This window comes from Manis javanica, chromosome 2 (genome assembly GCF_040802235.1).
Source record: "Manis javanica isolate MJ-LG chromosome 2, MJ_LKY, whole genome shotgun sequence".
Classification (NCBI taxonomy): domain Eukaryota; kingdom Metazoa; phylum Chordata; class Mammalia; order Pholidota; family Manidae; genus Manis; species Manis javanica.
Window position 1 is genome coordinate 106170616 of NC_133157.1, and position 24833 is coordinate 106195448.

A 24833-nucleotide genomic window follows, 5' to 3' on the forward strand; every position below is an offset into this window, starting at 1 on the left:
CAGAAGGGAACAGAATCTAAGGCACACCTGAAGACACTGGCCAATGAAAGGAGAAGGAATATGACCTAATTCAAGCAAGGGGGAGTAGACAGGACAGAATCAGGTACAACAGATTTACATATTTGATGGCTGGAAACTGAGGTATGTCACATCTGATGGTTTGTTCCTCTTGAATGAGGCAAAGTTGTTAGTTGAAAAGAAAGGGCCAGGACTAGTTTTGTGCACAAATAAAGGTGTTCCAAGAGCTAATAGTTTTGGACAGTGAGAGAAGAAACTCACCAGATATACGCAGGTGCTCTCTTACCTGTTGGACATTTCTCCTTACCTGTTTTCCTGGTCTCTGCTGGGTATATACTTCTGTTTCCTTTTCACCTAGAAAATCTTCTCATCCTTCAAGGCTCACGCCAACCTCTCTGTGAAACCTTTTCTGACTATTCCATGGTAATCTTTTCCTTTTAAACTTTACTGCACTGGACTATATCACTTGGTTTTCACTGACTCATGAACTATCTTGCAATAATAATAATTCTTTTGTGTTGTACATGATTTGTGTGTTGTCCCCTTAACTATAGTTCTCAAGGGCAGAAATCATGTTTTTAAACACTGTCCCCCCCTACCATTTTTAGAAAAGTAGCACATTTTCATGCACACAGTGAACATTTAGATGCATTTTCTAAATATGTCATCTACTGAAACAAGTATCCTCAAACAAAAATGAAAAAATAACTAAGACGTATATGAATAAGCAAACTTTGAATGCTCCATTATTTTCTTGGTTTCCAATTTTTGGTTTTAGACCTTACTTTCTGAAATTAAGCCAGAGATCAAATGTTAACACATAATTCTTCCTTAAATTTGAAACACAGTTTTTGCTCATTAAACTACAAAAACGCTTTCTTTACAACTTTCAGTGTGTTTCTTCATGGGAGTGGTTCTCCCAGAAAATGAAGCAGGATGTTATGAGTAAAGACAAATTATGTTAGGAATGCCATCTTGTGGTTGAGAGTAGTCCATTACACTAACAGGTCCTTTCAATGGCAATCTTTAATTCAGAAATAAAGCATACAGTAAATTCACAAATGTAGATCATGGTTAAAAAGTACTGTTACTATGAAGAAAGAAAAATTAAATATGTGCATCAGTTGCGTGGTTTTAGTTGCCAAGAAATACAATGTTCATTGAAGAGACACATTCAACAAATTATATAGGTAAGGACTCAAATAATACAGGGAATCTGCTACCTAAAATCATAAATATACCTCTTTAAGACTATTCAAGTACTCTGAATCTTGAAAAACTTTTCTCTTGAAAGAGGTAAGTAATTTTATTTCTGTATCCACTATTAAGTAGTTTTGTGGATTATTTAATTCTGCATTTAAATCAGTGTCTCTTGATATATCATCCTAGCTCTAAACATCCAAAGAGGGGTGAAGGACAGAGCATATATCTGATTTGGATGGTGCAGAATACACATAATTGTAGTCCAAAATCAAGTTTGAAGAGAGCTAAAAAAAAACACTGTCATAACAGATGAGCTTACTACTTCCTCCACAGAAGTTTAGACACGAGTGGTAAATTATCTTTGTACTCAATATAGAACTAGCAATGGTTACAGATGTAGTACTTAACAATCATACTCAAATATTTAAATTGCCCAATTGAGTATCGCACATCTTGGGTCCACTTAAAAGTAGGCGTGAGGGAGTGGAAACTTATTATCCCTCATGAGTGCAAAGCACAGTGCAACAGCACAAGAGTTCATGCACTATGCTATCTTTTTGTCATTTCTAGATTAAGGATCCATCTTATTAAGGTCCAATGTTTACGCATAGAGATTAGACTATTGAAATTCCAAGATAATAGATCTTACATATATATTTACATATAAAACAAAATGCTTTCACATTCCAAGTCAACTTTTGTGATTTATTACTGCATGCTTATCACCAGAAAAATACTGTCCTCAGAAATTTTTATAAGAACCAATTTAGTATCAGTTTTTCCACATGACTCTTCATGACATTCTCATCAGCTTCACAGACCTGGTACTCCATCTTCTCTTGCTGCTTTGTTCTTTCTAATAAAGCCTCATGTGGTGGAGGTAATGCATTGTATGAACTCAGTAAATAAAGCTGACTTAATGAAGTGTGGTTTATCTCCTTAATTTGGAAAGCCTGCATGATAGCAGGTGCAAACTTTGAGTAATGAGCTGTAGATGAGACAATCACCGGGCAGGTTTTGTCTTGCATCCTGTCTGCAACCACTTTTGCAACAGCAGTGTGTGGATCCAAAATATACCCTGAAGTATTGTAGGTGGAGTGAATAGCTGCTAGGCACTCTGCCTCAGAGCACCAGCCGGCTACAAAATCATGCTGAAGTTTCTCAACTAGCTTCTTTTCTATCTGGAAGTGATGCTGCTCTTCTAATTGATTAAATAATTTTGTCATTAATTGTCCATCATTATTAGCCATTAAGTGTAAATGTCGTTCCAGGTTTGAAGATTTGAGAATATCTATTGCTGGTGAAAAGGTTTGTGCTAATTTTCTTTCCCTTAGATCATAATGTCCTGTTTTTATAAAATCAGTCAAAACATGGTTCTGATTAGAGGCACAAATAAATTTTCGAATAGGGATTCCCATCATTTTGGCATATACTGCCGCTAAAATGTTACCAAAGTTTCCTGTGGGAATACAGACATCGACAGGGCTTCCAAAAGAAATAAATCCTTGGCTAACAAGATCAAGATATGCAGAAGCATGATAAACTACTTGGGGAAGCAGTCGGCCCCAGTTCATGGAATTTGCTGAACTTAAGATTGTTCCATATTCCACGGTAAGAAAGCCAGTAAAATCAGAATCTTTAAAAATTCTTTTCAGTGCTGTCTGGCAAAAATCAAAATCTGACTTGACACCCACTGCCCACCCATTTTCTTTTTGACTGCCAATTATTTGTGCTTTTTGAAAATCACTTAGTCCATTCTCAGGAAAAAATGTGGCCACAGCTATTCTTTGCTTGTCATTCTTACTAAGATGACTAAAACCATTTAAGACTGCACTCCCTGTGTCTCCTGAAGTAGCTACAAGTATCATGTAATTGCAACTTGGTGGAATACAGTATGCAAAGAGATGAGGCATAAGCTGTAAAGACAAATCTTTAAATGATCCTGTTGGTCCATGAAACAGTTCCAGGATGAATTGGTTGCCTGAAAGGTGCCTGACAGGGGCAATTTTTGAGCAGGCAAAGTTTTCTCCATAAGCAGTTTCAATCATTTCTCCCAAAGTCGCAGCAGGTATGTCAGCAGGATGTATACACTTTTCCAGGAGTATTTGTGCTCTTTCTACATATGTTGCTCCTACTAGGCCTTTCCACTCTCTACAGTTTAATTTTGGAAACTCCTTCTCAGGAACAAAGAGTCCACCATCAGAAGCCAGCCCCTCAATCACAGCTTCGCTAAAGAATTTTGTTGAAACCTTCTGTTCACAGTTTTTAGGCGAAATATGTCTTGTTGAGATGAATGTTTCTGAGTCTACATCTTGGTATCTTTTAACTGAATCAAGCACTTTGTCAGCTACTTCCTCTGTGGAAGCCCCGCTTTCACAAAAAACACGAGTATCATACCACTTCTTATAATACTGTCTTCTAAATTTAAGTAAGTCTTTCATAGATGTTTCAGAATTCTGACCTACAATCCTATCTATTTTCATTAACTTTAGACGACTAACTATGTCTGTTAGGGGCACATCCAGGTACACAATTATTCCATTTTGCTTCAGATGCCACATGCTTGCATCATGCATTGGATTGGACCCAGAAAGGGAAATCACACTTCCAGATGCAGAGAAGTTTAACACGGCTTTTCCTTCCTCTTCTAAAAATTGCTCATTACCAACATCCTGTAATTTTTCAGACACACTCATATTCCAGGTTTTTTCAAGGATATCATCATCCACATCTATGACACAACAACCTAGTTTCTGACCTATTATTCTGCCTACTGTTGTTTTCCCAGCACCAGGAGGTCCCATCAGGATAATATTTTTGTCTCCAAACAGAGAGTAGGTTGAATACCATGACTTCCTTAATTCTGCAAGTGCAAAAGTTCTTGAAAGAAATAGCTGTGCATGTTTATCCGTTTTAATATATACACTAGAAAAATATTTCTGGGTTATTTGTCTCAGATGCTGACGTCGGGTAAAGTGAAGCATTCTCTTTCCACTTTTCTGCCCAAGTCAACCTAAAAAAAACTGGCCTTAGTCCTTTTTAAAACATAAAAACAAAAAAGACATTTTGTTACTAATTTCAACACTTAAAATCTTGATATTAAATACAACCACGCTCACAATATGTAACCTGTTGGGACATTTTTAAAAGTATTTGAACCCAAACTTTTATATTGCTCATTATCTTCTTAATAATGTTTTCAACTCAAGACATTGAATAATCAAAACTTTCACAATTTGAAACTATAAGCGGTACAAACTTTATTTAGAATATGCCATTTTTAAATTTATTTAGAATATGTTTTTTAAAAATATGTATTAAATCAAATTATGTTTAGTAATGAAAATTGTTGCATGGTTTATAACCCATATAAATAAGGATTATTTGGAGTTGGAATGCTATTTACTAGCAATTCACAAAAGCTGAACAATGTTCTTTATTAATAATTTCTCTTTAGATACATGAACATGTTGGTAGACTATCATGGTATTCATCAATTTCTTAGTTACAGAATTCACAACAGGTAACTAGAATAAGACATTTGCTTATAAAATGCTTAAGTAACTTTCCAAACTATAGGGCAAAGGTATGACATTTTCTTTCTTATGTGACTTTTACATACATATTATTAATCATTCCTACATATTTTTCACATTGATGGTCTTTAAAAAAGGCTAAAGTGAAAGACATAATATTATACAAATAATTAAGAAAAATTGATAGTCAACAGCAAGGTCAAAGGCTATGTATGTATCTATAACCTTACCTGCCTGGGACCATCACTTTTGTTTCTGTACTATAAACGTCATCAGGTGAGAGATTTAACTCAAATCCCAGACTCCAGGGTGATAGCAAAGTATCTCAGCAGTGTTTCTAAAGATGAGAAGAAAAATTGTTCTGGAATACAAAGAGGCTCAGCAATTCCCCATACTGGTCAAATCCGTCTTTGGAAATACACTCATTGTTAAGTCACAAATGAATGCCAGATCAAATTTTTAGTCATATGTAAAATGCAATTCAATTAACTGCCACAATGTTCATTTGACTACAGTAACTTTACAGACACATAGTGGAGCTTTTCACATTTCCTATGGTAGAACCCATTACAACTAAGTGATATTAAATGTTAGATGGTATGTTTAAATATGTTCTAAAAATTTTCATTTACTACTATATTATCTATACTACTTAAACTGTGTTCTGATATTAAACATCTAAACTATTTTAAGCTAACACTGAATTAAATTAGAATTGTCAAGAGAAGAAATACATGTCCTTATTTGGCTTTCCAGCTTATTCATGCTGTGCTTAACTCCCACTGACTTGTAAACATAAGACACACAGCAACCATCAGATGAAGAGTTTGTTGATGTTGAGGCAAAGTCAATCTTTGCAAAAAGCAGAGTCTACTGTGGAAAAATAACTACATACAGTATCATAAAATTCCAAAAAGACTAGTCTATTATTCAAATATTCACATGAAAATACAGAAAAATAATGAATTCACTTTTCATGTTTCCCCAAATTTAAATTTAAAAGATTAAGACACTGTTTTTTTCCCCAATATGTGTCTTATCATAGAATTTTACCAAACAGTACTGCTGGAATTTCTGCCCTCAAGCAACATAAAAGATAACATAACCAAATAATAAGAAACATAAAATCTTTCAGAATGACACATAAAATTTTAATGATTTAACTGTATGTTTAATGATCAGAGGAAAAAAATCTGTGGACTAAAGCTGCAAGTGTCTGAATTACTCTTTTAGGTCATTTTATCTATCTGAATCACTATGTGACTTGTACATAGTAACATCTACTGTAAAAAGCACAAATGAAGCCATATCTACAGGTTTCCCTTAGCTATTTAAAAGAGTTTCTAGTAAATTCAAAACACCTATCATAGTAGCTGGCACATAAGAATATTCATATATGTAGTAATATTAATTATTGTCATTCAATGACATATAAATTGAATCAGAATAGGCACAGAGCTAAGCATATTATTTATGATTTTGCTTGTTTATAAACCTTCAGAGAAAATAGTGGTATTTATCTGTGAATTGAGAACTGTTTTGTTATATACAGTCTAATTCTTGCTCTGGAGTAAACCAATGACCAGAGAACTGTATCCCTGAATGTATCAACAATTTCTTTTATTAAACTGTACTCTGATACTGTATTTTAACACTAGCTATTTTTAGGGCCCTGTTAAACAGCCTGATTAACTTCCTATACAGAGTGTCTTCCTTTTTAGTTCCCAGTGCATAACTTTCATATGTCTCTGTTAATAATGATTGTATAATACCTGAGTAGCTGGTTTGATTTATGGACACTGGACCTTTTAAGTAATTTCCACTTTATATTGGTTGCTACAATACCTACCATCAACTCCATTAAAAGTAGAAGTCTATAACACAAACATTATAATGTGTCAACTTCACCTCATTTTGTAATCTTATTTTTCCTTTGCTTTATATAAATTAAAAATAGAAAATTATGACAGTTCAATTTATTAGTTGATAATATCAATATTATTTCACTATAAAAATCCTCCTGAAACTGGCAGAGGGCAATTGTTAAGGGCTATCACATGTAACAGTGTGGGTAGAATTGTAGTATTTCCAGAATGTCTCGCTTGGCTTTGGTGCGTCTGCTTATCAACAGGCGTTCAGAGGTGTAGAGAAGTAGCTTTTAGAGCATTTGCATCTTTCATCTCCATATCAATGGGTAATTACCTGGGCAACAGAGGGCTTATCTGTACCTGAGAGGTGAGAGAGAGAGCTGGTGGTTGCTGCTTGAGCAGGAGAGAGAGAGATGGGCCAGAGAGCAGTTTTGTAAGACCCTTTCACCACAAAGAGCGTTTTGTGGTCAATTTCTTTGGTCACACTGAACCCATAGTGAACTTGCCTGGGCTGAAACCCATTATCAAGACAATTGGCGAAAGTCGGCAGGGTACACTGTTGACCAAGGGAAAAGACAGGCTGCCCTTATGGGAGGGGTACTTCAGTGGGCTGCCCCTGTGAATGGGGAAACAGTGGATTGTCCCCCAAAGGGTATGTGGTCTGAGTTGGCTTGCCTCCTAGAGGACTGGGCCCCACCCCAGGACTGGACACAAGTGGAGGTGACACCTGAGGCAGTAGGTATGGCTCTTAGTATAGTAAGCAGAGCCTTTGAGAAGCAGAGTGCCTGTGAGGCAGCAAGAACTGTAGGTTGGCTGCTTCTCACAGTCTTAAAAAGGTCTACAGAGGAGACCCAAGAAATGGCGGTGCGAGAACGCGAGCTGCAAACTTCAGTAGATTCCCTGAGGAGGGAAGTGGCATTGTTGCAAGAGGTGGCACAAGAATGCAAGTTGCAGAGTTCTGTGGATGCCCTGAGGACAGAGATGGTATTGACGCAGGAGGAGGCAGCACGAGTGCACCGGCAGCAAGAAGCCATTGGAGATGAGACGGCAGCGTTGCCAGGTGTTCTGAAGGAGCAAGAGGCCATCAAGGGAAAAGATGAGCTCCTGAGCGAAGCACAGGCAGAGGTGGCACGAGAACAGCAGCTGCGCAGCATTGAGCTGAAGGTAAGAGAGCTTCTGAAGACAGAGATAGCATTGCTGCGAGACACAGTAGAAAAGGTAAAGACTGTAGCAGAGGAGGCACTCAGGGGAGGGGAGAGAAAGGTGCCATCAGCCCCAGAAATGGAGGAGCTGGAGCAGGATGAAGGGGTGGTGCCTGAGGCACTGGTGCCTCCTGTATTGAAAGCACGCCCAGTGGTTGTAAAGAAAATAAAGACTCAGCAGCTGAAAGTTTCCCAAGGAGAGGAGCAGCCCCCTCCCCAGGTCGTGGAGCACTCTATGGTCCGCCCCTATACTCAGGCTGGGCTGGTGGATTTGGGCTCCCGATTTAGACAGAAGCCCTCGGAGTCAATATCAGCTTGGCTCCTGCATCTATGGGACTTAGGGGTGGATGGAATTGTTCTGTCGGGATCAGAGATGGGAAAGCTGTCTTCCCTGACAGTGAAGCCTGCCTTGAGGCAGTGATTACAAAATGCACATCAGACCCCAGGGAGTCACCCTCTCCTCGATTGGCTTATGGCTGCACTTCGTGCTGTGTGGCCCAATCAGCATGATCTGCCATCCTTTCCTGTTAGATGGCACACATATGCTGAGCTCCAATAGGTGCTACAAGAGCTAGGCATAAGAAATGCCATCTAATCACTAATGGGCTGGGTTGGAGCCAAGATGGCAGCATGAGTAGAGCAGCAGAAATCTCCTCCCAAAACCACATATATTTTTGAAAATACAACAAATACAACTCTTTCTAAAAGAGAGACCAGAAGACACAGGACAACGTCCAGACTACATCCACACCTGCAAGAACCCAGTGCCTCGTGAAGGGGGTAAGATACAAGTCACAGCCCGGCAGGACCCGAGACCCCTCACCCCAGCTCCCGGCTGGAGGAGAGGAGTTGGAGCGGGGAGGGAGAGGGAGCCCAGGACTGCTAAACACCCAGCCCTGGCCATCCGCACCAGAGCGCAGACACAGTGCATGCGTGGGGTGCTGGAAACTAGGGAAACAGGACAGTAAAACCTGTGAGTGGGTCCCCACAGCCGGCAGCCCTGAGACAAAGAAAAGTGAGTGCTTTTTGAAAGTCTTAAAGGGACAGGGACCGCACAGATGGACGGAAGCATCTTAGGACACTTAGCCCAGCAGCTGGGAATCCCGGGGAACTCTGGGCACTCTAACCCCCTGAGAAGCAGGGCAGCTTGGAGGCCCCTCACAGTGATAAACAGCCTCCCAGCCATTTCCCCTATGAAGCGGCTCCGCCGTATCGGAGCAGCAGCCTGAGGCAGGTCACGCTCACAGCAAACAAGGAGCAAAACACCATAGCGACCAGGCAAGAATCAGAAGCCCCGTCTGTGTGCAGCTGCCCAGCACAAGCTGCTATAGGTCGCTGTTCTCCAAGGAGAGGAAGGCCACAAACCAACAAGAAGGGAAGTTCTCTCTGCCGTCACTTGCACCAGCTCCACAAACTATCTCTATTGCCATGAAAAGGCAGAAAAATTTCATACAGAGCAAAATCACAACCCTTGAGAAGGAGATAGACCTAACCAGTCTTCCTGAAAAAGAATTCAAAATAAAAATCATAAACATGCTAACGGAGCTGCAGGGAAATATACAAGAGCTAAGGGATGACGTCCGGAGGGAGATTACAGAAGTGAAACAATCTCTGGAAGGATTTATAAGCAGAATGGATAAGATGAAAGAGGCCGTTGATGGAATAGAAACCAGAGAACAGGAACGCATAGAAGCTGACGCAGAGAGAGATAAAAGGATTTGTAGGAATGAAACAATATTAAGAGAACTGTGTGACCAATCCAAAGGAACAATATCTGCATTATACGGGTACCAGAAGAAGAGAGAGAAAAAGGGATAGAAAGTGTCTTTGAAGAAATAATTGCTGAAAACTTCCCCAAACTGGGGGAGGAAATAGCCTCTCAGACCACAGAAGCACACAGAACTCCCAACAGAAGGGACCCAAAGAGGACAACACAAAGACACATAATAATTAAAATGGCAAAGATCAAGAACAAGGACAGAGTATTAAAGGCAGACAGAGAAAAAAAAAAAGGTCACCAACAAAGGAAAACCCACCAGGCTATTGTCAGACTTCTCAACAGAAAACTTACAGGCCAGAAGAGAATGGCATGATATATTTAATGCAATGAAACAGAAGGGCCTTGAACCAAGGATACTATATTCAGCACGATTATCATTTAAATATGAAGGAGAGATTAAACAATTCCCAGACAAGCAAAAGTTGAGGGAATTTGCCTCCCACAAACCACCTCTACAGGGTATTTTAGAGGGACTGCTCTAGATGGGAGCACTCCTAAAAAGAGCACAGAACAAAATGCCCAACATATGAAGAATGGAGGAGGAGGAATAAGAAGGGAGAGAAATAATCATCAGACTATGTTTATAATAGCTCAATAAGTGAGTTAAGTTAGACAGTAAGGTAGTAAAGAAGCTAACCTTGAACCTTTGGTAACCACGAATCTAAAGCCTGCAATGGCAATAAGTACCTATCTTTCAATAATCACCCTAAATGTAAATGGACTGAATGCACCAATCCAAAGACACAGACTAAAAGCTTGGATAAAAAAGCAAGACCCATCTATATGCTTCTTACAAGAGACTCACCTCAAACCCAAAGAAATGCACAGATTAAAAGTGAAGGGATGGAAAAAAGATATTTCATGCAAACAACCGGGAGAAAAAAGCGGGTGTTGCAATACTAGTATCAGACAAAATAGACTTCAAAACAAAGAAAGTAACAAGAGATAAAGAAGGACACTACATAATAATAAAGGACTCAGTCCAACAAGAGGATATAACCATTATAAACATATATGCACCCAATACAGGAGCACCAATATATGTGAAACAAATACTAACAGAATTAAAGAAGGAAATAGAATGCAATGCATTCTTTCCAGGAGACTTCAAAACACCACTCACTCCAAAGGACAGATCCACCAGACAGAAAATAATTAAGGACACAGAGGCACTGAACAACACACTAGAACAGATGGACCTAATAGACATCTATAGAACTCTACATCCAAAAGCAACAGAATACACATTCTTCTCAAGTGCACATGGAACATTCTCCAGAATAGACCACATACTAGGGCACAAAAAGTCTCAGTAAATTCCAAAAGACTGAAATCCTACCAACCAACTTTTCAGACCACAAAGGCATAAAACTAGAAATAAATTGTACAAAGAAAGCAAAAAGGCTCACAAACACATGGAGGCTTAACATGCTCCTAAATAACCAATGGATCAATGACCAAATTAAAATGGAGATCCAGCAATACATGGAAACAAATGACAACAACAACACAAAGCCCCAACTTCTGTGGGACGCAGCAAAAGCAGTCTTAAGAGGAAAGTATATAGCAATCAGGCATATTTAAAGAAGGAAGAACAATCCCAAATGAATAGTCTAATGTCACAATTATTGAAATTGGAAAAAGAAGAACAAATGAGGCCTAAAGTCAGCAGAAGGAGGGACATAGTAAAGATCAGAGAAGAAATAAACAAAATTGAGAAGAATAAAACAATAGAAAAAAATCAATGAAACCAAGAGCTGGTTCTTTGAGAAAATGAACAAAATAGATAAGCCTCTAGCCAGACTTATTAAGAGGAAAAGACAGTCAACACAAATCAACAGAATCAGAAACGAGAAAGGAAAAATCATGACGGACCCCATAGAAATACAAAGAATTATTAGAGAATACTATGAAAACCTATATGCTAACAAGCTGGGAAACCTAGGAGAAATGGACAACTTCCTAGAAAAATACAACCTTCCAAGACTGACCCAGAAAGAAACAGAAAATCTAAACAGACCAATTACCAGCAACGAAATTGAAGCAGTAACCAAAAAACTACCCAAGAACAAAACCCCGGGACCAGATGGATTTACCTCGGAATTTTATCAGACATAAAGAGAAGACATAATACCCATTCTCCTTAAAATTTTCAAAAAACAGAAGAGGAGGGAATACTCCAAAACTCATTTACAAAGCCAACATCACCCCAATACCAAAACCAGGCAAAGACCCCACCAAAAAAGAAAATTACAGACCAATATCCCTGATGAACTTAGATGCAAAAATACTCAACAAAATATTAGCAAACTGAATTCAAAAATACATCAAAAGGATCATACACATTGACCAAGTGGGATTCATCCCAGGGATGCAAGGATGGTACAACATTCGAAAATCCATCAACATCATCCACCACATCAACAAAAAGAAAGACAAAAACCACATGATCATCTCCACAGATGCTGAAAAAGCATTCGACAAAATTCAACATCCATTTATGATAAAAACTCTCAAGAAAATGGGCATAGAGGGCAAGTACCTCAACATAATAAAGACCATATATGATAAACCCACAGCTAACATCATACTGAACAGTGAGAGGCTGAAAGCTTTTCCTCTGAGATCGGGAACAAGACAGGGATGCCCACTATCCCCACTGTTATTCAACCTGGTACTGGAGGTCCTAGCCACGGCAATTAGACAAAATTAAGAAATACAAGGAATCCAGATTGGTAAAGAAGAAGTCAAACTGTGACTATGTGCAGATGACATGATATTGTACATAAAAAACCCTAAAGACTCCACTCCAAAACTACTAGAAGTAATATCAGAATTCAGCAAAGTTGCAGGATACAAAATTAACAAGCAGAAATCTGTGGCTTTCCTATACACTAACAATGAACTAATAGAAAGAGAAATCAGGAAAACAGTTCCATTCACAATAGCATCAAAAGGAATAAAATACCTAGGAATAAACCTAACCAAAGAAGTGAAAGACCTATACCCTGAACACTACAAGACACTTTTAAGAGAAATTAAAGAGGACACTAACAAATAGAAACTCATTCCATGCTCCTGGCTAGGGAGAATTGCCAAAATGGCCATCCTGCCCAAAGCAATATACAGATTTGATGCAATCCGTATCAAATTACCAACAACATTCTTCAATGAACTGGAACAAATAGTTCAAAAATTTATATGGAAACACCAAAGACCCAGAATAGCCAAAGCAATCCTGAGAAGGAAGAATAAAAGAGGGGTGATCTCATGCCCCAACTTCAAGCTCTACTACAAAGCCACAGTGATCAAGACAATTTGGTACTGGCACAAGAACAGAGCCACAGACCAATGGAACAGAATAGAGACTCCAAACATTAACTCAAACATATATGGCCAATTAATATACGATAAAGGAGCCATGGACATAAAATGAGGAAATGACAGTCTCCTCAACAGATGGTGCTGGCAAAACTGGACTGCTACATGTAAGAGAATGAAACTGGATCATTGTCTAACCCCATACACAAAACTAAATTCGAAATGGATCAAAGACCTGAATGTAAGTCATGAAACCATAAAACTCTTAGAAAAAAACATAGGCAAAAATCTCATGGACATAAACATGAGTGACTTCTTCATGAACGTATCTCCCCGGGAAAGGGAAACAAAAGCAAAAATGAACAAGTGGGACTATATCAAGCTAAAAAGCTTCTGTACAGCAAAGGACACCATCAGTAGAACAAAAAGATATCCTACAGTATGGGAGAATATATTCATAAAGGACAGATCCGATAAAGGATTGAAATCCAAAATATAAAGAACTCACACACCTCAACAAACAAAAAGCAAATAATCCAATTAAAAAATGGGCAGAGGACCTGAATAGACAGTTCTCTAAAGAAGAAATTCAGAGGGCCAACAGACACATGAAAAGATGCTCCACATCGCTTGTCATCAGAGAAATGCAATTTAAAACCACAATGAGATATCACCTCACACCAGTAAGGATCGCCATCATTAAAAAGACAAACAACAACAAATGTTGGCAAGGTTGTGGAGAAAGGGGAACCCTCCTACACTGCTGGTGGGAATGTTAATTAGTTCAACCACTGTGGAAAGCAGTATGGAAGTTCCTCAGAATGCTCAAAATAGAAATACCATTTGACCCAGGAATTCCACTTCTAGGAATTTACCCTAAGAATGCAGCAGCCCAGTTTGAAAAAGACAGATGCACCCCTATGTTTATTGCTGCATTATTTATAATAGCCATGATATGAAAGCAACCTAAATGTCCATCAGTAGATGAATGGATAAAGAAGATGTGGTACATATACAGAATGGAATATTACTCAGCCATAAGAAAAAAACAAATCCTACCATTTGCAACAACATGGATGGAGCTAGAGGGTATTATGCTCAGTGAAATAAGCCAGGTGGAGAAAGACAAGTACCAAATGATCTCACTCATATGTGGAGTATAAGAACAAAGGAAAACTGAAGAAACAAAACAGCAGTAGAATCACAGAACCCAAGAATGGACTAACAGTTACAAAAGAGAAAGGGACTGGGGAGGATGGGTGGGAAGGAGGGATAAGGGTGGGGGAAAAAGAAAGGGGGCATTACGATTAGCATGTATAGTGTGGGGAGGGGGCACAGGGAGGGCTGTGCAACACAGAGAAGACAAGTAGTGATTTTACAGCATCTTACTACACTGATGGACAGTGACTGTGAAGGGGTATGTGGAGGGGACTTGGTGAAGGCGGGAGCCTAGTAAACATAATGTTCTTCATGTAATTGTAGATTAATTATACCAAAATATAAAAAAATAAAAAAATAAAAAATAAAAAGAAATCACAATGGAATCTACAGAAATCATTCCTCACCTTATCTTTTTAACACGTTTTGTCAATAAAAGCATATTAAAACGTGAAAAAAAAAGAAATGCCATCTATAGTCCAGATAATTATGGCCCAGATGAAGAGGTTTTCACTACTGGGATGAGAAATACTGTACTTCAAACAGCTCCTACATCCCTCTTTGGGTCTCTAGTGGCCATTCTTTCCCCTCACTTAGGGCATCCCATGAGCGAGGTGACACGTACAGTAGCAGACTTAGGAGAGGCAGAAACAATGAGAATCCAGAAAGAAATAAGACCTGTTACTCACAAGAAGAATTCACAGGGCCCTATGAAGGTTAAGAGAACCCAAATGTGGGCTGATTTAATACGGGAAGGAGCAGATAGAAAGAAATTAGATGAGAAGTCCAATAGGATCTTACTAGAGCTATGGCAACAGCTGAAACCAGAGCAGCAGTTCCAGCCAATAAGACCAAAGAGGCAGAGGTCAGAGACAGAGCCATGAGTCCAGCCTGTGTGTTTGCAAAAATTCCTGCTGGAAAATGAGCCAACCTCACTTGAGCCCACACAGGAAGATGACTGGGGAACACAGTTTGACTGAGGGAAAGGTCAAGGTATCTGCCCTGAGGGACCAGGTGGTGACCAGAGGCCATATGTTGAAATAGCTATCCATTGGTCCCCAGTGAACATACAACATGTCCTGGCTCTAGTGGACACAGGGGCTGAATGTTCATTGATTCATGGTAACCCTGAGGAGTTCCCCGGGACCCCCACTATCAGAGATGGATATGGGGGGAAGGCTATCAGAGTAAAAAAAGCCCAAATCCCTTTGGGAATAGGGCGTCTACCCCCAAAAAAGTATACTGTATATATATCTTCTATTCCTGAGTATATTTTGGGGATTGATATCCTGCAGGGTCTATGGTTGCAGACCACTGCAGGTGAGTTCAGACCTAGTACGTGTGGTGAAGGCAGTTCTGAGGGGACATGCTAGGCACCCACCCATAGCTTTGCCTGTGCCTTGGCGGGTGACTAATACCAAACAATATAAACTGCCTGGAGGGCATAAAGAGATTAGAGAAACTCTTCAGGAGCTGGAAAAGGTGGGTATTGTAAAGCCCACCCATAGTCCTTTCAATTCCCTAGTGTGGCCTGTAAATAAAAGCCAGATGGCTCCTGGCGTATGACTGTGGATTACAGAGAACTGAATAAAGTCATACCCCCTATGCATGCTGCTGTCCCCTCTATTACAGGCCTGATGGATACAGTCTGCCATGAACTAGGAACATACCATTATGTGGTAGATCATGCTAATGCCTTCTTTTCCATTGACATTGAGCAGAAAAGTCAGGAACAGTTAGCTTTCACATGGGAAGGATGGCAGTGGACTTTCACCATCCTTCCACAGGGATTCCTCCACAGGCCCACCATCTGTCATGGACTTGTAGCCCAGGACTTGGCTACATGGGAGAAACTGCCAATGGTGCCACTGTACCATTGTATCAATGATGTCATGTTCACATCTGCTTCTCTTTCAGATCTAGAAGGTGCAGCACCTAGACTGCTGCAACATTTACAGGAGAAAGGATGGGCTATGAATAGCACCAAGGTTCAGGGACCTGGTTTGTCTGTCAAATTCTTGGGGGTCATTTGGTTGGGTAAGACCAAAGTTATATCAGAAGCAGTTATAGATAAAGTCCAGGCCTTTCCAAACCCTACAACTGTAGCATTGCTACAGGAGCCTTTGGGTCTTCTAGGCTACTGGAGAGTGTTTATACCGCACTTAGCACAAATTCTGAAGCCCTTATACCGGTTGATATGAAAGGGTGTCAGGTGGGACTGGGATGAGACATGTGTATCTGCCTTTACTACAGCAAAACGGGCAGTCAAGGACATACAGGCCTTGAGTGTGATAGACCTGTCAAGGCCCTGTGAGCTGGATGTTCATGTCACTGAAGATGGTTATGGCTGGGGTCTCTGGCAGCGGCTTGAATGAACTCGCCAACCCTTTGGATTCTGGTCACAACTCTGGAAAGGGGCAGAGGTACGATACACTTTGATAGAAAAACAACTGGCTGCTGTGTATCACACCTTGTCGGCGGACAGAACCCATCACTGGAATGGCCCCAATAAAGGTAATAACCACCTATCCCATCTTGGGTTGGGTACGAGACTGGACCCAAAAGCCAAGGAGTGGTGTGGCACAAACACTCACACTAGTGAAGTGGGGTGCTTACCTACAGCAGTGTAGTGCCCTCTCTAGTAGCCCCTTGAGTGAAGAACTCCAACGCTTGTTGGGCCGGTGACTATACTAGTGAAAAGCAGGAAGAACTTGCTTTCAAACCATTAGCAGCAGAGAGTCCCTTTTGGGAGGGAAAAGCCCCTATACCTGAAGATGCTTGGTACACAGATGGCTCCAGCCATGGGCAGCCCCCAAAATGCAGGGCCATAGTGTTCCATCCTAAGACTGAGACAATATGGATGGAAGATGGTGAGAGGAAGAGCAGCCAATGGGCTGAATTGTGGGCTGTTGGCTTGTGATCAGCCAGGAGCCCTCCCCTACAGTTGTCTGCACTGACAGTTGGGCTGTCTATTGGGGCTTGATCCTGTGGCTACCAACCTGGTACCATGCTAACTGGCTGGTTGGTCACTGACCCCTTTGGGGGCAGGAATTATGGGCCTGTGGTCAGACTAAAATAATTACAATATACTATGTGACAGGTCATTTGCCACTGGCATCCCTAGGAAATGATGAGGGAGATAAATTGGCCCAGATGCATTGGTTAGAAGGAAAGCCTGCCTCTGATGTAGTCCAATGGCTACATCAGCATTTGTTGCATGCAGGGCAAAAGACAATGTGGGCTGTTTCCCGTCCGTGGGGCTTGCCTTTGACCTTTGAAGAAGTTAGTAGAGCCTGGCTGGAGTGTGTCGTGTGCTCCAAAAGAGACTTACACTGAGTTCCACAGCAACATAGGACAATAGCTAAGGGGCCTATACTCCTCATCAGGTGGCAGGTAGACTATATTGGGCCTCTACCTGTGTCAGAAGGATATCGGTATGCAATGACTTGTGTGGACACAGCTACTGGACTTCTGGTTGCTTTTCCTACCCGTTGTGCAGACCAGCAGGCAACCAAAAGAGGCCTGGAGCGTCTCTTTGCTGCCTATGGCCGACCACAGGTGATTGAGAGTGATAGGGCACCCATTTTACTGGACATACACTGCCAAGAATGGGTACGACAGCTGGGAATCAAGTGGAAGTTTCATGTGCCATACAATCCTACCATAGTAGGCATGATAGAGAGGCACCAATGGCTTATTAAAATCTGGACTAAAGTCAGATATCAATAGTCTGCGGGGATGGTCAGTCCACCTATGGACCGTGCTATGGTATTTGAATGAGAGACCCCGAAAGGGAGCTCTGAGCCCTGTGGACATGTTAACACATATGGCTGCCTTCCCTATACAACTGCAAGTACAAACCAAGGAAGAATCACTGAAGCCAAGGTTTGGCCACCAGAATAACATCTTGCTGCCAGCACCAACTGCACTGAACCCCGGAGACTCCATTGAGTGGACATGGCCTTGGACGTTTCGACACATGGACCAACAATGGCTGGCTCTCCTGGCTCCTTGCGGACAAGGCCTGGAAGCTGGCCTTCTGTGTATTCCTGGAATAACAGCAGAGTGGCCGCCAAAGGTTACAGCAGTATATCCTGCATTGTGGTCAGTGCATGCACCTCCAGTAGCACTATATATAGACCCTTCAGTAACCCCATGGGGAAAGGAGTAAAGTATGGCATACTAGACCTGGAAGGGACCCCCTTCCTGCTACAGTCCTATCACAGGAGTACTCTCTTGCATGCATCTACCTGAAGGACAAGATTTACCTTTGTTGGTGACATTAAAACATGTGTCTTATTGCCCCTAAAGTCTCTGTGGACTGGAACCTCCTCTGGCTTGAAGATTATTATAATTTTTGTATCAAAAGCTTTCTGTATCTTAATTTTTATTATCTCTAAGTTGTTGTTATCCTCTGTTGCTATTGTAGAATCTGGTTACAGTGCTCCAGCTTTCTTGCACAGGGACCATTGCGGAAGATTGAAAGTGCGTAGATTGTAAGGCGAGAATCCTGGAGGGGTGGAGTGTGGGTAGAATTGTAGTATTTCCAGAATGTCGCACTTGGCTTTGGTGCATCTGCATATCAACAAGCATTCAGAGGTATAGAGAAGTAGGCTTAGTGCATTTGCATCTTTCATCTCCATATCAATGGGTAATTACCTGGGCAACAGAGGGCTTATCTGTACTGGAGAGGTGAGAGAGAGGGCCGGTGGTTGCTGCTTGAGCAGGAGAGTGAGATGGGCCAAACAGCAGTTTTGTAAGACCCTTTAACTCCAAAGAGCGTTTTGAGGTCAATTTATTTGGTCACACTGAATCCATAGCGAACTTTCCTGGGCTGAAACCCATTATCAAGACAAACAGATTTTACCATTTTTAACAAAGATAAAGAAGATGAATTATTTTAAGCTACAAACTAAATTTTGTTTTGTAACATTGAGCCAAAGTTAATTTAAGGGCTTCAACCTCCATTGTAAACAAACTGAAAGACAAGAGAAGATGGAATAATGCTCACAGCATGTAACTTTTACCTGGAAATTAACTTTTTACTTAAGAAGTAGTATCCTCAATTCTTGTTATTCATGGCAGTTATGTTCTACAAAGTCACCATGAATACTGAATTAGTGAATACTGAACAACTGCTCTGAGAGGAAATACAGGGTTAGGTTCCTATGACCTCTGGCCACAGCATTTTTGCCAGCTGATCAATACAGAACCTTGCTTTATGTGTGTTTCTGTTTAAGGACCTCTTATTTTATATATATGTATGTATATGATATGTGTGTGTATATATGTGTGTATAATTCATTATCACTGAACTCACAGCCAATAGCACTCTAACTCATGCCTGAATGAAGCTTACCAATAGATTGATTTTCTCTGCAAGGCCCATCACAGCCTTATTGCCTTTGGAGCACCAGACAGCACTTAGCATGGGGGAGAAGGGGCATTTTAAACAGCCAAATCACCAACTAGAAGCACAAAAATGCAAAAAATGTGGCACTAAACAGAATGTGAAAAGGACCCTTGTTTACAGTATGAGAGTTGAAAGAAAAAGGTAGAGTTATGACCTTGTTTGACCTCATCTCAGAACATGCACATTGCTGATTTAAATTTTTCACCACTGTGTGCAGTCCATGAAGGACTACAAAAGTGCTGCAAGTATTAATTTTGGATTATAAATAAACTTTAGTGAGAATTCAAAATGTGGAACCTGTAAAAAGTGAGGATCAACTGCATGTTTTCCTTTATGATTCAAGCCAAGTCATTAGATTTTTTTCATTTACTTATATTTTAATATGTTTTTCAGGACAGTGGCATGAACTGGCATTTTTCTTTGGTCAAACATCAAAACTATTTTAAATTAAATGGAAGTCAATCACACTGAGTTAGAAATCAAAAACAGTACTTAAAGACCAAATGTATTGGCCACAAAGCACTCAGTTTTTACTGCATCATTAATGTTCTCAGGTATTTTTTGTAGAGCTGTATCTCTGGTAGAAGGCAGTTTCCTGCCTGGGGCAAGTTCTCCATGAATTCACAAACACCAACTAAAAGACAAGGGCAGGAAGCTGGCGATAAAGGGGGTTACCACAGTGGGCACAAACCACACAGCTGGCTGGAATGCACTCCCCAGGCTAGCTACAGGTTCTGCTCCCCACTCTTGGGCCTAACTCTCCAGGACCATCAGGGCCCCGCAGCTCCTGCCAGGCTGTCCAAGACAGGCTACCTTGCACCCAGAGGAGTTCTATGGGCAGTCTCTGGTTACTGGCAGAACACCTGACCAATTACATACCAGGAATTGAGGGGAGGAGAGAATGGCTGTTTCCTCTCCACCCCTCCCCTGACTGACCAGTGGCTCTGTCATGGGTAACATCCCATAAATTTGCAAATAGGTGCTTATTAAATACCCAATGGACACTATTAAGGCCAACTAGGAATCCTGGTCAGGAAGTTCCATTTTTTTCCCCACAAGAGCCAAGTTTCTACACAAAAGTATTTTAGTTAATACTCTCTAACTCCTCAGAGGATGGAAGATCTACAAAATTCCATTATATATTAATAATTTTACAATAGGTTTTCCTAATGATCACTAATAGTGGAGCATTTTGACCCACTAACTCCAATAGATACTTTCGACACAGAAAAGACATTTGTCATTCAAATAGATAAATGAAAAGTAATATGTTAGTATCACAGCAAGAACTTTAAAAAAACAAAAGCAGAAAGTCCACGTGTACAATTAATTCAAATACTATGTGACCTTGTTAAAAAGAAACACACAGGACCAACATGATGTCACTTCTGCTAGGCCAACTCACCGAACCAGGGCCTACAACTTGAACCCAATTATAGTTTCAACCTCCCCGAGAAATGCAGTCAGGAACTTGCTGGTCAGAATCATCAATAAAATAATCTGTTACATGAGCCCTCTACATCTTCCCTAAAATAAGATGAAGTAATTTACATTATAAGACCCCCTAGTTTCCCTCTGAGAAAATAACCTTGCCTAAAACAATTCTTTCCTTTCTTTTGCTAATAATGTTTCCCCCACCCTCTTGTCTATAAAAACCTCCCATGTTATACAATTTTTTGGAACATCTCTCTCTACTTGCTTCAGGGGCTGAGACCCAATTCATGAATCCATTAATAAAGCCATTTAGATCTTCAAATTTACTTGGCTGAATTTTGTTTTTTAATGACCTCAAGGCACAAAATTTAACAACATTTCTATAGCAAGCTGATCAAAACTGTATGAAGAATTCAAGGGAAAAAAGGCACAGAAATTATGTTTTAAACCTGTTTTATTTCCCATGAATGCTAAAAAAGTTACACTTGTAAGCCAAAAACACCTATGAATTTTCAACAGTGTACTTACAGTGTAGTCTTCGTAAGTTTACACTAGGTGACTGATAACCAACCAAAATCATACTCAACCCATTAATCAATTTTTATTTCCAAAATGGTCCATAAGAATTTTTCAATTCCATTATAAAATTTCCTAGTTTCTAATTCCTCTGGGAAACAAACTCCTGTTTAGTCAAAACGATTTACCATTTGTCACCCATTTAAAATATCTGTGGTTACACAGTCTTCCAAAATAAAACATTAGCACTTAAAAATTATTTCATCATGAGACTTGGCTATAGTTAAATGAACTTCTGAAAATATTTATGCCACTTCAAAAATTATTTTATCATGAGACCAGGCTAGAGTTAAATGAACTTCTGAAAACATTTATGTCATGATTATGCTTGTCATCCTGTATTAATGCAATCTCTATGTAAATTTCTCAGAAGACTACATCTCTGAAAGATACTGAAGTTTAAAAGGCTTAAATTACTGCATTGTTACAGCCATAAATTGTTTTCCAGTAAGTAATAAGAAATAATGTGACTATAAAAGGCTATAAACTAACCACGGAGAGGTAAAGACCTGCAGCATCTACCCACTGATCAAAAATCCTCTCAACAAGCCCTCCAGTCAGTCAGCTCCTACCTCCCTGGAAGTCCTACCTGCCTGGAAGTAACAAGGCAGAGAGGATAGGACCACACACCCCACGGCCATGTTCTAATCATAGGAATCTTACAACCAAAAGCATAATTTTCCAAGTTTACTGCTCATCTTTGCCTTCATCTTAGTATCAAACCGGTAAGCCTTTCCTATTAAGTTTTTTGCTATTAGATACCCTCTTAATGGTCTTGAGTATTTAATTCAAAAAGACTTTCTGAGTACTCTTTTTAATTCTATAACTTGGAAAAATATTGTAAACAGTGTCTGTCTTTATGAAGGGTTTATTTTCCTCCCAATTGTCTTATTTATATTCCCACCTACACCCACTTTACTCATCTAAGTATATTAATCATCAGCAAAACAACCTAGTTTGTACATACAGCCACTTACACCAAGGGTCTGTGCAAACTAAAACCCACAGGCCACACCCCCCTACCCTTTTTGTAAATTAAGTTTCACAGGAACACAACTCTGCTTGTTCATTTGTTAAATAATGTCTTTGGCTGCCTCTGAGCTACAATGTTGGGGTTGAGTAGCTTTGACAAACCATCTGGCCTACAAAGGCCTAAAATATTTATTATCTAGCCCTTTACAGAAAAAGTTCATTATCTCTGATGGTACACCAACAATAATACCCAGTGCACATACATGCACATAGGCATTTCTTGAACAGTATTGCCATTTTGAGGGAATTATAAAACTAGAAATACATTCTTTGTAAATATTCTTTCAAAAGGCAAGCAGAATTATGGGCCAAATATCGAAGTAAAAAAAGCTCCTTTCCACATGATTTAACCTCATCATGATTGTAAACTTAAAATATACTCATGACATATTAAATTCTGTTTAGTATCTTTCAAATTACAATATAGTGACATAAGTGAAATTACTGTATGCAGTAACACTAGAAAGTCAAGACTATTTAAGGGTGGTTAATACCAAGGGGAACTCTTTCTGGCTGTTTTAGGAACTGATTAGCATGAATATTCCCCAAATGTTCCTTCTAATTAGAAAATTTGTAAGTTTGGCCAATGACTATACTTTTGGTAATGATGTAATCATTCTGCGTCTTCAGTCTAAATCTTTGCATTGTATAGAGAAGACATTTTTCTCTATATATGTTAAGCAAAAAAAAAACCCCGAAATCAAAAGCTAACCACAAAAACACTCCAAAAGCAACAGGGAAAGGAGGAGAAGGGCAAAGTGGTACATACATTTAAAATACTTTGAAAAACAAAATCTGACGGGAGCAACTGGGGCACCATCTTCAAGGTGCCATTTACCGAAATAAGATGTTTGTAAAATGCCTGGGATAAAAATAATCCGATCAACTGCATAAGAAAAAACTGTATTTATTCTTAGATAATGAACTTCACTAAGAGTCCAAGCAACCCTACACATTCAGCAAAGCTTGTAAGTAGGAACCAAGTTAACCAAGCCACTGTGCTGTTTTAATCCCTCTACCGAGCACGCTGACAGTGAGACGACCAAAACCAGTGTTCTCCCTTATCTTCCAACATCTTTATTCCTCTTGGGCACTGTGGCCTCTGCCAGGCTGGTTCAGAACATCTATATTATTTCTTAAATCATACTGCCAAATATCTTTTAGAGGCTTGGGATGGCAAAGCCTTCTAAATGAGTTTCTTTCAGCAGTCATAAATAGGTTTACAGAAGATCTAATGGTTCCAAACGGAACGAAACCGCTTGTCACAAAAGACACTTTTCAAAAAGGGACACTAAATAATATGAAAATTCAAGGGCCCATTTAAAAAGCTTCCCCTTCTGACTTAGGCTGCTCGTTTAAAAAACAAAGTCCACACGTCTGTGGAGAATTACCTGAGAGGAGGGGCCGGATCAGGAGGTAAAGAGGACGGAGGGCACAGGAACCCGCGAGGCGCAGCAGCAGGAAGGCGGAGGGGAGGGTTGCGCGCGACAGGTGGATGGGAGGGCGGGGGCGCGCTCTGCCACAGGGCTGCGCGGAGAAGGACGAGCATCCCAGGACAAAAACAGCAGGAAAAACGAGGACACACATAGGGTCGCCATCACAACCGAGTAACGGAAAGCGACGGGACAGTAAAGCATGCGATGGGCATGGGTTGGTTTCTACAATTTCCCTTTCTTTCTCCTCAAATAACTCACCAAGAAAATCACACTGAGAAGACGGGGGAAAGGAAAGGAAACGAAAAGAAGACTCCAGGAGCCGCCAGCGCCGCCTCGGGATGGAGCCCAGAACCCCCGGCACTCACCCCAGCTCGCCCTCAACCCAGGCCCGAAGCTGAGTTTTAGGGCCGACCCCGCCCCCTGCAGCCGCCTCCGCGCCTGCGCCGGGCCGCCCTGCACGCGCGCGCGGCGTGCCCACTCTGAGCAACCGCCCATCGGACACGTGACTCTCGCTGCGCCCCACCCTCTCTAACCCTCCTGGCTCCTTGGGCTCCTCCTCACCACTGTCCCGCTCTCGACGTTGGCGTTCGTCAGCGTGTCTTTCGCCGCTCAGTTTACCTGTACCGGGATTGGCGCCTGCGCACAAGAGCTTTATTATGTGACGCTTGCACGCCAGGTGCGCGTCCCAACTGTCTCTAGCAGAGTTTATCTTTTCTCCACATTAGAGATAGAGAGACAGAAAAGAACATTTTTAAGGGGGCGTCATTCTTCACCCCCTTATAAGAGCACTTATAAACGGCGGTTTCCAAACTGAACCCCTCAGACAGAAGCTGCAGAGAGGAAAGAGGACACCTAG

General features: G+C 40.6%; 1 protein-coding gene across 6 annotated transcripts; it reads right to left on the minus strand.

Annotated features, from left to right (window-relative positions):
* Nucleotides 1-1026: 1026 nt before the first annotated feature.
* THNSL1 (threonine synthase like 1) lies at nt 1027-24669 on the minus strand. Of its 6 annotated transcripts, XM_017671236.3 has the most exons (4): nt 24236-24447; nt 23933-24068; nt 4988-5094; nt 1027-4256 (listed from the first exon to the last, which is right to left on the minus strand). In XM_017671236.3, exon 4 carries the CDS (start codon nt 4203-4205, stop codon nt 1974-1976), a length of 2232 nt encoding a protein of 743 aa, XP_017526725.3. In that variant the 5' UTR covers nt 4206-4256; nt 4988-5094; nt 23933-24068; nt 24236-24447; the 3' UTR covers nt 1027-1973. The 6 variants fall into 6 exon arrangements, with proteins under 6 accessions (XP_017526725.3, XP_017526727.3, XP_036861923.2 ...); XM_017671238.3 differs by lacking the exons at nt 23933-24068; nt 24236-24447 and adding an exon at nt 24539-24669; XM_037006028.2 differs by lacking the exon at nt 23933-24068 and having other exon boundaries at nt 1027-4234; nt 24343-24457.
* Between the last annotated feature and the right edge of the window lie 164 nt (nt 24670-24833).

Excerpts from the sequence above, each read along its gene's own strand:
- THNSL1 (XM_017671238.3), bottom strand. The coding sequence starts at position 4,205 with ATGCTTCACTTTACCCGACGTCAGCATCTGAGACAAATAACCCAGAAA.